The 13,901-nt window shown below is 36.8% G+C and overlaps 1 protein-coding gene across 2 annotated transcripts in view; it reads right to left on the bottom strand.

The window, feature by feature from the left end:
- The window catches only part of LOC114151962 (breast cancer type 1 susceptibility protein homolog), a 28,547-nt gene that overhangs the window by 741 nt on the left and 13,905 nt on the right, over positions 1–13,901 (bottom strand). Inside the window, exons 15-21 of one of the 2 annotated variants that reach the window (XM_028029532.1) lie at positions 13,756–13,843; positions 12,429–12,506; positions 11,070–11,110; positions 10,525–10,608; positions 6,672–6,729; positions 5,455–5,528; positions 4,113–4,176 (exon numbers count right to left, since the gene is read on the bottom strand). In XM_028029532.1, coding sequence (XP_027885333.1) covers positions 4,113–4,176; positions 5,455–5,528; positions 6,672–6,729; positions 10,525–10,608; positions 11,070–11,110; positions 12,429–12,506; positions 13,756–13,843 — 487 coding nt within the window. Of the gene's footprint in view, positions 1–3,900; positions 4,177–5,454; positions 5,529–6,671; positions 6,730–10,524; positions 10,609–11,069; positions 11,111–12,428; positions 12,507–13,755; positions 13,844–13,901 lie in introns of those variants that run through there. The other variant, XM_028029531.1, reaches the window with a different exon arrangement.

Raw genomic sequence — 13,901 nt, 5'->3', positions numbered from 1 at the left:
TGCTGCTTAAGTTATTCCACAGGTCGTTGCTAGGTAACCAAAGAATGAGTGAGTTGCTAGGTAACCAAAGAGCGAGTGAGCTAGTTGGTCTCACCTCCCTTACTTACCTGGCAGTGAGAGGTGGAGCAGCTAAAGCAGGGGTGCTCACACTTTTTCAACTTGCCAGCTACTTATAAAATGGCCGAATCAAAATAATCTACCTACTACAAAATACAAACCATATTTATAGACATATTGAGGATTCTTTATACGTTTTATTTCATATGAAAGTAATAAGTTTTTTTTTTCTTCTTCTTGCTTAGTCCAGCTCCCCAACTTTTTTTTATACCGTTTCTTAAGTTTAAGAGAAAAACTGGGAGTTAAAATTTGGAGCCAACTTGCTATGAAGCTAGTTTTGCTGCTTTTAGTGCCGTTGTCAAAGTGTCAGAACAAGGCCTTTCTTCTTCCTTCTTCTTCTTTGTATTAATGGCGGTTGGCAAGCAACTAAAGAAAATATTACCGCCACCAACTGGTAAGAATGTTGGACTAAATTTATTGTAGCTTGACGCACAAGATCCCATCCCCCGCCTTCCTGGTGGAGGGAAAAAAACTGCTAGTCGACGATGACTACCACTGGTTTTAGATGTCAAGTTGTTAACATAACTCACTAAATCTTAAATGATATATGACATATATAAAAGAAAAAGGGAAGCCGTGATTTGCTTCTACAATAACTAGATACGGACAGGAAAAAGATTTAAAAATGTTTTTTGATAATTTGCGAGGGAGAGGGAAGTATGTCAGCTATGCTAGCTTGACTTTGACAACCTTGTCATGTAGATAATGATGTGGAATTTGGTGTGAGTTGGTACGGTTAAAAAAAAAAGAAAAATAAGAAAAGACCAGCGACCCTCACACCAACTCTGACAGATCATCAATAGAGCAGGTGTTTAAGTTAGCTAATCAGTCACCGCTGTGTTAGATTAGCTTATAGCAGCGGTAGCTAATCTGCCACAGTGATCACTTAATAATCGCAAAATAAACATCAAGACTGAAAACATAAAACTATAACAGTCTGAATGTTCTGTTCTTTGAGTGGGAAATGTTTGAGTGTTTTTCTAGAGTTGAATCCTGATACATTTGTGGCGTAGTAGTCAGTTGCTATGGCAACGAGTCTGTGTGTAGCGTAGCCAACACAGAAAAAAATAAGAATACGAGTGCTTTTGCGTTGTTCAACGGTTTTTCTGCGTCATCTTTTCCATTTGCTGTGGCGAACTGCGCTAAATTAATAATTCATACATTTCCAGGCTTAATTTTGTTAGCGTAACTGTTCTACCGCGGCAGCACGGCTATAGATTACAAGAAAAAGAATCGCCGTTTTGCCCTCCAGCGTTGTGCGCAGACATGAAATTTCCAGATGTAAAACAACATGGGAAGAAGGATGATTGGCTGACGTCTATTTTTATCTAAAAGTTATCCGATCTGCTTAATTGTCAAGGTATTGAGTACTCCAGGGCTAACGCCTTTGCCCTTCCTGAATACCCCAGAGTGCTTTGCAGTTCAGTAAAATTATATAAAATTTTAGAGAATCTTTGTAATATATATTGATATTGATCATGTGTCTATTAAGATTTATATATTGGTTTTGGTTTATATTCAGTCTTAACCGATGTTTTCACAATAATTTTCCAAATCTAAATAATGCGACAGACTGGCAGGGAGGAAAACTTTGTGATTTCAATTAGTGTGCAGGAAGGGGAGATTCGAGAGACTGTTCAATTACCTGGAATATAAGTGCCAGAGGACACAGAGGAGGGCGCACGGCATTAAATATGTAGGAGTGTAAATTAGGATGCTGGGAGGGACGGAGGGGGTTTGGAGCCGCTCTCTTCTCCATTTCAAGCTGCCAGTTTTCTCTGAGCTGTGGCAGCCTCTCTCTTAAGTGGCCAACTTGTTTTGACATTCCCCTCGCTACAACCTGACATTTTTCTCTTGGCCGTATCTCTGCTCCCTGACTTCTTTCACAATCGCTTTCCTCGCGGGTCGCTCTCCTCACTCATTTTCCGGACCGGGCCTCATTTCTGCACAAATCCGCTCTCTAATGGGCAAAAAGGTGGAGCGGCACGCTCTACCGCTGGCCGTGCTTGTAGGAAATCCCTGTTTAACGCAGTGGATCTGGGTGAGACGGACGTGTGGCTAAGCTGAAAACATTTTTAACTCATGACAGCAGCCAAAAACAGACGGTATATTTTAGATCGTTAGCTCATTGACAAATGTCAGAAGTCTAAACCAAACCCTGATGCAGAACTTTAACAGCGCTGCTTGTCAGAAATTACACGTGTGCATGATCTCTGCTGGCAGAACGGACAGCCTTCTGTAACTAAAGTTTCCTAATTCTGCGTCTTTATGACAAGAGGTCAAACGTGTCATCTAAAAATCCTCCACCGTCATTAGAGCCGAGACCGGTTCATTACGGAGAGCCACAGGATGGAGTGCAGACTGTTCCCAGCTGTTCATTAGGACTAGATGTGGTTTGTTTATGCAGCATTTTCTCTTACAGGTTAAAACATAAACACATTACGAGTCAGAAGGATTCAATGACAAATCAACTGATGATGTAACTTCTGGTTTAAATTCAAAAATACTTTGTCTCAGAGCAAAATTACGAGTCAGCTGGACGATAAACTGTCCCAGAAATTATGGCGATAAACGATAAAATGTTGTTTTGAGATGATTTTCAAGAAATATATTATTGATCTTAAAGATCAATAAACTTTTAATTGTAATGAACATTTATTTGGATATTTAAAATATCCTAAATAAATTAACAAAACAATACTATCAACAAATGATATTAATTATGAAATCACTGTGAACAAAATTGTCCTTCAAAAAAGGGGCTGAGAGCAAAACAGCAGACTGAAAATTTTAATCATCCAGGTTTTTTTTCAAAAAGAGAAAAAAAGGATTAATGTATTTATTGCAAAAAACCTACTCATATCATCCAAAAATCTTCAAAAATATCGCTATGGATGATGATGGTGTTGGCAGAAAGAATCTCCAGTAGCAGTCAGTGTTGCAACAGATCTGAAGAAGCCTCTGATTGAAGACTGTCATGACAAGCTAACAGCTCAATATCCAGTCAGTAGAGTCGATATTTCACAGCAACATGTACTGGATGACACCAGATAAGCTCTGCTTATCCACCTCATTTGCTTTTGCCGTTCCTTTTTAAGTCTCTCTGGCTGTATGGTTAAAAAACTGGTTCGAAAGATGTTGGAGTAGGGGATGTGGTGTGATTTGGGGTTGTTCTTTGGGTATTATTGAGCGGTTGAGATGCTAATCAGCTGCTTCCAATACCTTGTATTGTTTTTACAAGGTATTGTAAACTCACCTTTTTACAAGGTATTGTAAAAACAATACCTTGTTGCCACGGCTACGCACCATAAATGTCCAAAAGCATAAAATAAAGTCTAATAATTAAATAATGCAAAAAAACTACCAACAAAAAGAACAAATCGGAACTAACAGAGCTGCTCCAACATGCTGTCGTCTCGGGTTTTAAAACTCTGGTCATAAACAAACATTAAGTCGAGTTTTGAATCTAGAAATCTATAGATTTTTAAATTGACAAACTAAAAATCTATATATTTATAAAAATATAAACAAATATATTGTATATATATATATATATATATATATATATATATATATATATCTAGATTAATCTAAATGAGTTAGGGTGAGAATTTACTCATTTAAAATCCGCTACAGCTAAAACTGAAAATATGAACTATAAAGGTTTAAACTGAGATGATTAAAACATAAAGAAGAAAATCATAATAATCAAAACTAAATTTGCTTTTAACCAGGTAAGACATGTACAAATATAATTTATTAAACAAACGAATGCAGTAAAACATCTAAAACATGCCATCACGTTTTAAAATAAAGTCTTTTACATTTATTTCTGGATAACCTCGGATTGAACCTTGAATTATGTAACCACTGCTGACGCTCCTGTCGCGTCGTTAAATGCTGGAAATGTGTCGGAGTTATGCAGGAAGGTGTGACGATCCGGGCCGAGTCGACATGGAGGTGAAAACGAGGTTTAGTTTTCAGAAAATACTCACCGCTGTAGCAGGACGACAACAATGAGTCGGATCTGGGCTGAACAATAACGATCTGGTGGGACTTCTGTCAGGAAATAATGGAAATAAATAAAATATTCTGAGGTAGAAATTTAACAATAAATAAACACATTATTATTTTTTTCCTTTATTTCTAACTTGTTTTTTAAACAATCAGTAGGGCAGAGAAAATATAACCAAGAACAACATAATTAACTACTAAATTAGTAATATTGTTTGAAAAGGAGTAGAAAGAAGTCAACACTTTTTTAATCCTACTTCTTATCTAAAATTAATGAAATATATTACTGACTAGTTCAATAATTACAAAAGATTAGTAATTAAAACCATGTTATAATATTCATGTGCCTGTTCAACATACTTGGCTAAAGAGCCAACAAATAAATTATATTACTTAAACAAAATGCTTACAAACTAACTCTCATAAAAGACAATAATGATAATAATAATAATAATAACAACAATGATAATTTAAAATAACCAGACATACAGAATCAGAATAATTACCAACTCCTTGCCAATGTGCAACGTTATCGTTAATCTTAATTTTTTTATATATATATTTATAGAACTTTTTCAGGACAATAAAGGGTGTTTCTATTTTATTTCTATTCTAAAAATGTTCATAAAAATCACAGATTAAATTTTACTTCAGTTAAATACAATAAAAAATCCAAAATCAGCTGAAACATTAAGATATTAAAAAATATATTTTTAAAAACGTTTTTTAAACAGATGGTGGATGACTAAAGGAAATATATTAAATTTAGTTGAAGTTTGTTTTAAAAAAACTTATTGTAAAGAAACAGAAAATATGCAGCCATTTTAAATTCCCATTTTAGAGAGAAACATATAAATTAAATTTGTACAAGTAAAATTTAAATTAAAGCGCATTGCTACATTATCACTAGTAAAAATTAATTACAAGATATCTAGATATAAAATTGCAGATGTAAGAAATAATTTTAAAATATCTTATAATCCAGTACAAAAGGAAAAAGGGATTGCAGGTTACTCTCCAGAAAAACGAAAAAAGGAGGAATTTTTCTTTTTATTTATTCAACTCAAGCAGTTTTGATTACTGAATGGATTTTTTAGGCCGCATAGCCTCAGGTGTATTAGTGAAATTCTAATTTATTAAATTAATGGGAAAAATTAACGCATGTTTTGAAGCGAACTTGCAAACCAGTTTACATTTTTATAATTTAAAAAAAAATCTGATTCAGAAAGCAGCAAATTAAGATATAAATTAGGTAAGATTAAGATAAAGAACCAGATATAATTTTAAAAACTATTTTATCAAGTGGGAGAGGGAGACTCTTACCTGTTCGCCGTCAAGGACAAGTGGGTCTTTAACTACAGTAGCGCCACACAGCTCCACCATCCACTCCATCTCATCTTAGAAAACACACAAACAACAACATTTCTTCTAAAATCAAGCTGTGCTTCTGCATTTAATTCTGTTTTCATCTTTTCAACCCTGTGGGAACAAAAAAAACAAAACACGTAAGACTTTAGGTCAACACATGTACAACTTGGCTTACAAGAATGTCAATATTACAGAAAACAGCAGCATGGATCTGCTGATTTATACAGTTCAGGGTTAAATGTTGCATGAAATCCAGTTTGGTTGAATAAAGCAGATTCCACCCTTGTGTTTTTGTTGTGTTTAAGAAAGTCTTTAAGCTACTCAGGCAAGCTGGCAGATGTCACCCCATTAGCAGAGCTTCATCGATCCAGAAAGCAGCGGGAAGGCGCTGCTGGAGCTTTTTAACAGCGCAGCAGGAAGGAAACAAAAATAATAATTAAAAAATTTAAAAACCGACATGGGGCTCAAGTCCCTCTGAGGTTCAACCTCTGACATATCAAGAAGATTAAGCTTATATGAAAGAGCAACACAAAGTTAATTTCTGTGAAGTAGAGGGAAAGAAGAGACAAAGAGTTTCTATATTTTTGACTAAATAAATCTGATAAGAAGCTGAAAAAATCCAGTCCACATCCAGCTGGTCTGTAAAACCCTGAGAGGTTTGTAGAAAACATTTCTGAGATGAAGACCAAGAAGAAACGTTGCTGAAAGGAAGTCATAAGAAATCCTGTTTGAAGTTCACCACCAGCCCTGTAGGGGGCACCATGTTGAAGGAGATAGTTTGGTGTCACCAGGATAAAATTGGACTTTTCTGATCTGCATGCAGAACAATTTATGTGGAGGAAGAAGGATGATTTTAATCAGCAGGGAAAAGATGGATGGATGGATGGACGTATTAATAAAAAGGGCCAATGGATGGATGGACATAAATAAAGGAATAAACGGAAAAACATAAATGAATGGATGTACTGAAAAATAAACATGGGGTGAAAGGTCAAAATCAAACATTCCTCGTCTATGCTACTCAGTGACATTTCTTCATGAGTTCAGTACATGCCGTCAATCAAACGTTTATTTAAAAAGAGATTTTCATTCATAAAATAATTAAGACATGAAATCAGAAACTAAACCAAAGTGCAGCTGGACGTCAGCCGTCCTAAACCTCTGGAGTTTACCTGTTGACATGTCTGGAAACGTCCCCTGGAAGCAGATCTTGTATCCCTTCATGAGCAGCTGCAGAGAAAAACAAAATGGAGTCAGAAAATAAATACAAAAATGTCTGTAAAAACTGCAACTGCTCTTACAGTCAGGGACGTGAGTAACTTGGACCTTCAGACATCGTTCAGCAGCGGCGTGTGAGAGTACCTCCATTACATCACAGAGTGTGTTTCTGAAGGGTTACACCGGCAGAGCTAAAACACTTCTAAGCTTATTCTGCGAAATAAATCGAAACTCTTCACTCAAGGTTTAAAATGAACCCTCTGCACCTTGTTCACTTTTTGCTCCCACGGTAATGCTGTAAATTTAGGGATGAGTCAAAGTGCCGCCTTCACAGAGGTAATATCACGCTGAAAGCACCCAGAGAGGGAAAAAACCCACTAACCTGAGACCAGGGCGCTGTGTTTTATTACCCTCTGGCTCCACAGGGGTTGCTGGGAAATGGGAAGGAAAGCGTGTTTTCTTTGAAGCGGCTTAAATCACATTAACGCCTCATTCACGTTGGAAGCGTTGGAAAGATAAAAGGAGAAAGTCTCACACCTGTCTGTGTGTCGGTATCGATTGTTACCTGGAGGTGTTTGGTGACACAGAAAATTGTTTCTGGTACTGATCTTTAATTTAGACAACAGCCCATGTCCTTCAGGAGGAGTTAAAGTGTGAGAAGTTTCCTTCAATGTTTAGTAGACGACAAACATTTTCATATAACCTTTAAAGCTGCAGTATGTAGCTTAATAATCTAATATTTTTAATTTTCATAATTGGTGAAACTGTCACTATGTTGTGACAAAATTGTCTCATAGTTTGGTATGAGACAAATCCTAATCAGTAAAATTTTATTTTGCTTGTTTGTCTTCTTCCAGTGCGAGCCAGAAACAACCAATCAGAGCCAGGAGGCAGGTCTTAGCGCTGTCAATCACACTGTGAGTGGTTCCCTGTTATGAATGCTAAGGCTAATTAGCATAGCCACCAATGATGGCAGATAAACCGTAACAGTTTTCCTGTTACAGTTAGTTGCTTTTCCACCATTAGCACATTTAGCATCACGTTCATGAGATGATTGACAGCGATAAGACCCGCCTACTGGCTCCGATTGGTTGTTTTTGGTTGGGAGTGGTTTATTTCTGCAATAGTAGCTCACAGAGGAGATGGAGGAGCTTGATTTTTTTCACAGATTATCCGTTTTATACCAAACTGTTACGACATATTTTATCAAATATATAAAAAAACGTTTTATTTTATTTTATAAAAGTTCCGTATTGCAGCTTTAATGCATGTTAACGGGGCTCTATGAAATCTGTTTTATTATTTTCCAAATTCTGTTTTATTTTTTCCCCAAATTACATTTAACGTATCGCTTATCATTTATTGTGATAATTTTCCTATGATAAAAATTATGATTTTTGTTATCATATTAAATTCCAATTAATTATGTTTAAAAACCTCCCAAAACTGTCTGTATTGTCAGGTTTGATAGTTTCACTATTTTCTTCAGCATCTGCTCAATAAAGGCATCAATAAATACCAATAAATTTGATGCTAAACCACAGATATCTGCAGTGATCGGTCCATTGTTAACCACAATGGTATGGCATAATATCGTGATAAAACTTTAAGTCCAAATTGCCCAGTCCAATCCAGGTGAAAGACATTGAAGCCTGTGACAAAATGCTAACAGTGTCATTGTTGTGAATACTTTAGAAAGCCTCTCCATCTGCATTCTGGCTGCAGACTCCCCGTCTCACCGGTCCGGGTGAGAAACGTAAAAATAAAAAGCATAATGCCTCAGTCACCATCAAAGTGCCGGCGTTTGATTTGAGCCACTTATAATAAGCCTGAAATTACAAGGTATTTGAATTTCAGGCCGCAAATTAAAGTCGAAACTCTTTAATTTCGACTTTAGGTCGTATTCCTCTAAGAGAGGAATACGACCAAAGTGACATCCTAGCCATTTCTAATTTTCCCCCTCAGTGGAAACAGAGCCATCCCCGCCGACTTTACACAAAGAGGAAAAAACACAATTAGCTTTTCACAACAGGGTTTGCACAAAGCGGTTGGTGCAATAGGATGAAACAAGTGCAGCTTGTGATCGGGATATTTGATCGTTCTTTGCGGTCAAAAGACGAGGACCCCCGAATCCTGAACTCTTTAGCCCCTAATGACTGTTTTTGACGTGTTTGAGGCGATAACATGAAGAGTGGCTGTAGCCTGCTGACCTCATCTAACAATCTGGGATATGAAAGAACATCGAACCGAGGCAGAAAATAATGTCAGACAAGAAATGGAGGGTAATGAGAGTTAATATCTGGTGTAAACAAAATAGGGAGATGGAGCTTCCTCTCTGTTTTTGCCTGACAGCGCTCCTACCATTTGCAGCATCTTAATAGGAGAGCTTTTGGAATCCAGCAATCCAAAATGGATACAGCCGGTTGGAGATTTGAGAGAGAATTATGAGTACACCAGCTCTCTTATTAGCAAATTGACAAAAATCCTCAGACAGAAGAGCACAGAAGAGCTAATAGTAGCTTGTCTCTCTCATCCACTCTGCCCTTCTCTCAGTGTTTTGCCTCGAATCTGTAATATTTTCTGAGCTAAATACAATTTACAACATGCCCTAAACGCTAAAACATGTAATTATGCATCACAGAAATGACAAGTAGCAGATTGTAGGAGCGACAAAGCAAAAGGTCACGGAAACGCCGCTGAGGGGGAGGTTTTAATATTACATTTTAAAAGTCATCTTTGTAAGAAAATGCTTTAATGCAGAGGAAGGTCGACGGTTTGGTTTAATGTAGAAGGACTGCGAGTGACGAGACTGAACAGATAATTCTGCAAAAAAAGAAGATCCTAAATACTGAAAAAAAGACAATACAAGCAGCATTGGCAGCTGTCGCAGCTCAGCCACCCGTCCACTAGGTGGCGCGTATGACGAATCTCCCAAATCACCGTCAGTCCGGTAACGAGTAAAAAGTAGAGAACCAGCGGGACTTCCTGTTCAAAGGGGGCGGGGCTAAAGTGATGTCACCATTTGAATGATCGGCTGAAATATGTGGAATTTAGAGCCAAACGTGGCAACGGCGTGACCTTTGCCTTCGCCACGGCCTCCACTGAAAACTCTTTAAAGCAAGTGAGAGTAACGTGTTATCTGACACAAGATCATGTTGATCAGGTCAAGGAGGTCAGAGATGCAGCTTTCCAAGAAAAAAAGGCACTTCCTTTTTTGAGGGGGCGGGGCTTAGATGACATCAGCATATGACCACATAGGATCGTCAGGCGTCCAACCTGCATCACTCCTGCCAAGTTTCGTACAACTTGGCCCTTGTATCGGCCACGACCCCTAAACACAATCAAAAACTCACGATTTTGATAACTTTTAATCTCCCATCCCTTTACTGCATAATAACAAAAATGAAGCAAATACATCAAAATCCCTAGGAGGAGTTTGTTAAAGTTGAAGGTGTGTAAACAATAAAAAATGGCCCAAATTTTCCCTTTGACCTAAAATGGCCGCCTTTGTGCACATTTTAGGGCATACCTCCAAGAGACTTTTTTTTGTTGATTTGGGGGCGATCTATCTACGTACCAAATTTCAGATCTCTACAGTATACAGTTTGTCCTAACTCAACTTAGGGGGCGCTGTAGAGCAGTTTGGCCACACCCACTTTCATTTCCATTAAAATCACTTAATTTCACGACAATTTTAGGCAAAGCTTGTCGAGTTTATTAAAACGTTTAGGACCCCAAATTCTAAGAGGTAGGGCGAAAAATAATAATAGAAAGAAAATAAACATAAAGTATACTGAAATTGCTCACATTACTGTCTCCTGCGGTGCGGGCTCTTAATGGCCCCTGGTGGTTCGGTCCGTTCACCACATCGCCTCTCACTTCAAACGAACTCTGCAGAAAAAAAAAATAACTTGTGAACACAAACCTCCACGACTAAAATAACTTTAAAGATCTTTATAAATTGGTATAATAAATAACCAAATCATTTATTCTGTCAAACACAAAACAAAAAGTAAATCAATTATTCTGTTATTTTACTTTCCCTGTGGTCAGCCATGCTTGTTTAGACTCTCTCCCCATTCTTCATTTTGGCAGAGTTTGTCTTTTAATGTAGTGTTTGTTTCCCCAAACACAGCATTTGATGCATGAAAATAGTTTCAAATTGATGGTGATGCTGAACAAAGCCTGGCAAAGAGATTACACAGAACAAGTTGCTGTGATCTCTAAAATTAATGGACGCTAAATAATTCATGGGCTATCACTGCAGAGCGCACGCAGAGATTCATCACGGCGCTCTAATTCAACTCAGACATCTGTATGGATGTCACTGAGAACCGAGTGGGGAAGCTTACCTCTTTCAACAGTTTCTTTTCCTTGAAGCATTCAGAAATCCCTGCAGGAAATATGCAAAAAAAACAACAACATGCAGTTACTCTCTAAGGTGTCAAACTTGAGGTCTGAGGGCCAAATCGGGCCCGTCATAGCTTTCCATGTGGCCATGTAGACTCTAGATAGCTTAGTTTTATTTCATCGTGACTTTTTGTCTAACTGAGTTAGTTTTAATTAATTTCTAGCGTGTTTCCTAATTTCTATTAGTTAACCCATCTAGACCAAACGTAGCGGCGACGATGCAGCCAAATCTGCAGTACCGTAATCCCGCCACACTTTGCGCTATCTGAAAATTTCCAATGGTTTCTGAAAGGGGAGATGTTGCGCTTTAAAGTCAATGTCAGGTTATTACGGCAATTTCACCCGCGTCGTAGCAGGGAGGATGTTTTTCTTTGGTTTAACACTTTCATGCATAGTGGTCACTACAGTGGACAGCTATCTAAAAGCCATTTTCTTGTGCTTATTATGGATTTTTATGTTATAAATGCACACAGACCACTGAAGTGGACACTAATGCATCATAAAATATACCATCAACTACTGGCCATCAGCTGCAAATGCAAGAAATTATTTTTGTTAAATACAATATGGCCGACAGACAAAAAAGCACGAGAACCGACCCGGTCCCTCCTTCTACTGTAGACGACTCTTGCAAGTAAAAATATATTGTGACATCAGATAACCCCTAAGGAACAATACTACTGATGTATTTTTCAAATAACAACTTTGTATTTGGACAAAATTACAATTGATCACATAAAAATCAAAAAAAAAAATAATAATAATTTTTACAAAAAAAATGTCCTACCTTTTTTATGCCTTAAGAAAAAAAATTTTAAAAATGGGAAAAAAATTCTGACACAAAGGATCATAATTCATGCATGAAAGGGTTAATCTGATGAAAAACTCTAAATTTACGTAAATTGTGAAAATAACTGTTAGATATTGAAAGTTCCTGTTATTATGGAATAAATGGACAAATGTATTTACTCACAGGACACTAAGAACTGCGTAGAATTAAAATAAGCAAAAATATCCAGGCGGAGATTTGAAACTTAGGTTTAAATATGGTTCAGTTTAGCTCTAGCTTTTATTAGTTATCGTAGCAGTACTCATTTTTCAATCTTTGTATTGTGATTATGTTTGCATCAGTTGGGTGGAAAACCAGATGTAAGCTTTTTGAACTGCGACTGAGAGCTTCCTAGAGTCATTACAAAGACCAAAAATGGCCCCCGTGCCACATTTTGAACACTCCTGCATTACAGTAATTGTCCTAAACTTGTATTTGTTCCTGCTGGACAATAAAGGTAAATCTCACTTACACTGGAAGCTGACGACCCATTTCCGACCCGCAATGCCAAGGAAGTATTTCAGTGTGCGTTCGCAGACCAGCTGATCATCTGTCAGAGAGAAAAATACAAACTATAAATTATGTTTAAAAGGATGTTAGAAACAGTACATATATAATGTCTGGCTGTTTTAAATGAGGAGTATCCATATTCATTTTGGGCTTTTACACAAATAATTTCGGTAAGTAGGCGTCTTCCGAACGACATCAGATTTAGTTTCTTAAAGTGACGGTGCTCTAATTCAGAGAAAAACAATCGGCATCTAATCAATCTTTCTCTTGCCCAGAAGCTTATTTAATACAGAACATTTCTCATTCATTTTCCTTAAAATATTTCTGTGGAAGCAAACTAGCTAGAAGTTATTATCACACAAGCTGGTCTCTTCTTGTAACGACAATTATTTATGGAAAAATTCATAAAAATGTACAGATTTTCTTCTATATGTACACATTCTAGCTTGTTTGTTGTCAAACTGAGCCAATGAAGAAAAATGCTAAATATAGAAGTTTGACTTGTTCTCTACCGACTGATAAGACAAAAATTTATATTATATGTGTTAATCTAATTTGAGCATGTAGTAAAAACAAATCATTATTCCCACACTGTATCCAGTGCTATATTTAAAAAAAACTAATCCTAGCTGTGATAAAAAGTTAATTAATTCTAAAAAATGGAACATATGAGCAGAACTGTTGCATCCAAAAAAGTACTTTTCCAGGAAATTCTACAAACAAAACATTTAATCAAATATCTGATGACAAAACATTAATCTAAGATTGTTTGTATGATGGTTCATATTCCAAGCAAGTGCTAAGAGCATGTGGATGATGGCGCCATAAAAAAAACCACAAGTTGAATTATTTAAAGCTCCTCTGTTACAGTGGGAGTCCTGCAGCTACTTCCTGACATTTAGCTATAATCATAAACGAACCTAAAACTCCCTCGTTTTGTGATAGCTGCCATTAAAAAAGGCTTAGTGCTTTGGAGAGGGAAAACCTTGAAATTAAAAATAATCCATCAAAGAGGGCAATTAGCAACAAGCAAATGAAGGCAGCAGTGTGTGTGGGCCAAAGAGAAAGCTTTTTCTTAAGTCTTATTTAAAAAATAAAATAAAACAAAATGTGGCAATAAAAGAACAGAGACAGAAATTAACTATTGAAAATTAAAATGTCTGAATGGAAATACAAAAAAGTAAAAGTACCAAAGAAAAACATGGATTTCTTTACTGTGTATTTAAGGAGCATTGAAAACTCTACAGCAATTAATCAATTCAGATATTTCAGAGATATAATGTGTGTACCTGTGCGCATTACGATATGCGTAACCTCTGGTGTGACCCGGGAAACGACGCGACCGCCGACTCTCTTGGCAAACTTTTTCACCATTATCTATAATCAACAAGATATTGCATCAGTTTGTGAGTTCAGTACCAAGTCCTATATAAAA

The sequence above is a fragment of the Xiphophorus couchianus genome, chromosome 10 (genome assembly GCF_001444195.1).
Source record: "Xiphophorus couchianus chromosome 10, X_couchianus-1.0, whole genome shotgun sequence".
Lineage (NCBI taxonomy): Eukaryota > Metazoa > Chordata > Actinopteri > Cyprinodontiformes > Poeciliidae > Xiphophorus > Xiphophorus couchianus.
The sequence above is the reverse complement of the archived record's forward strand: the minus strand, read 5'-3'. Positions and strand labels throughout refer to the sequence as shown.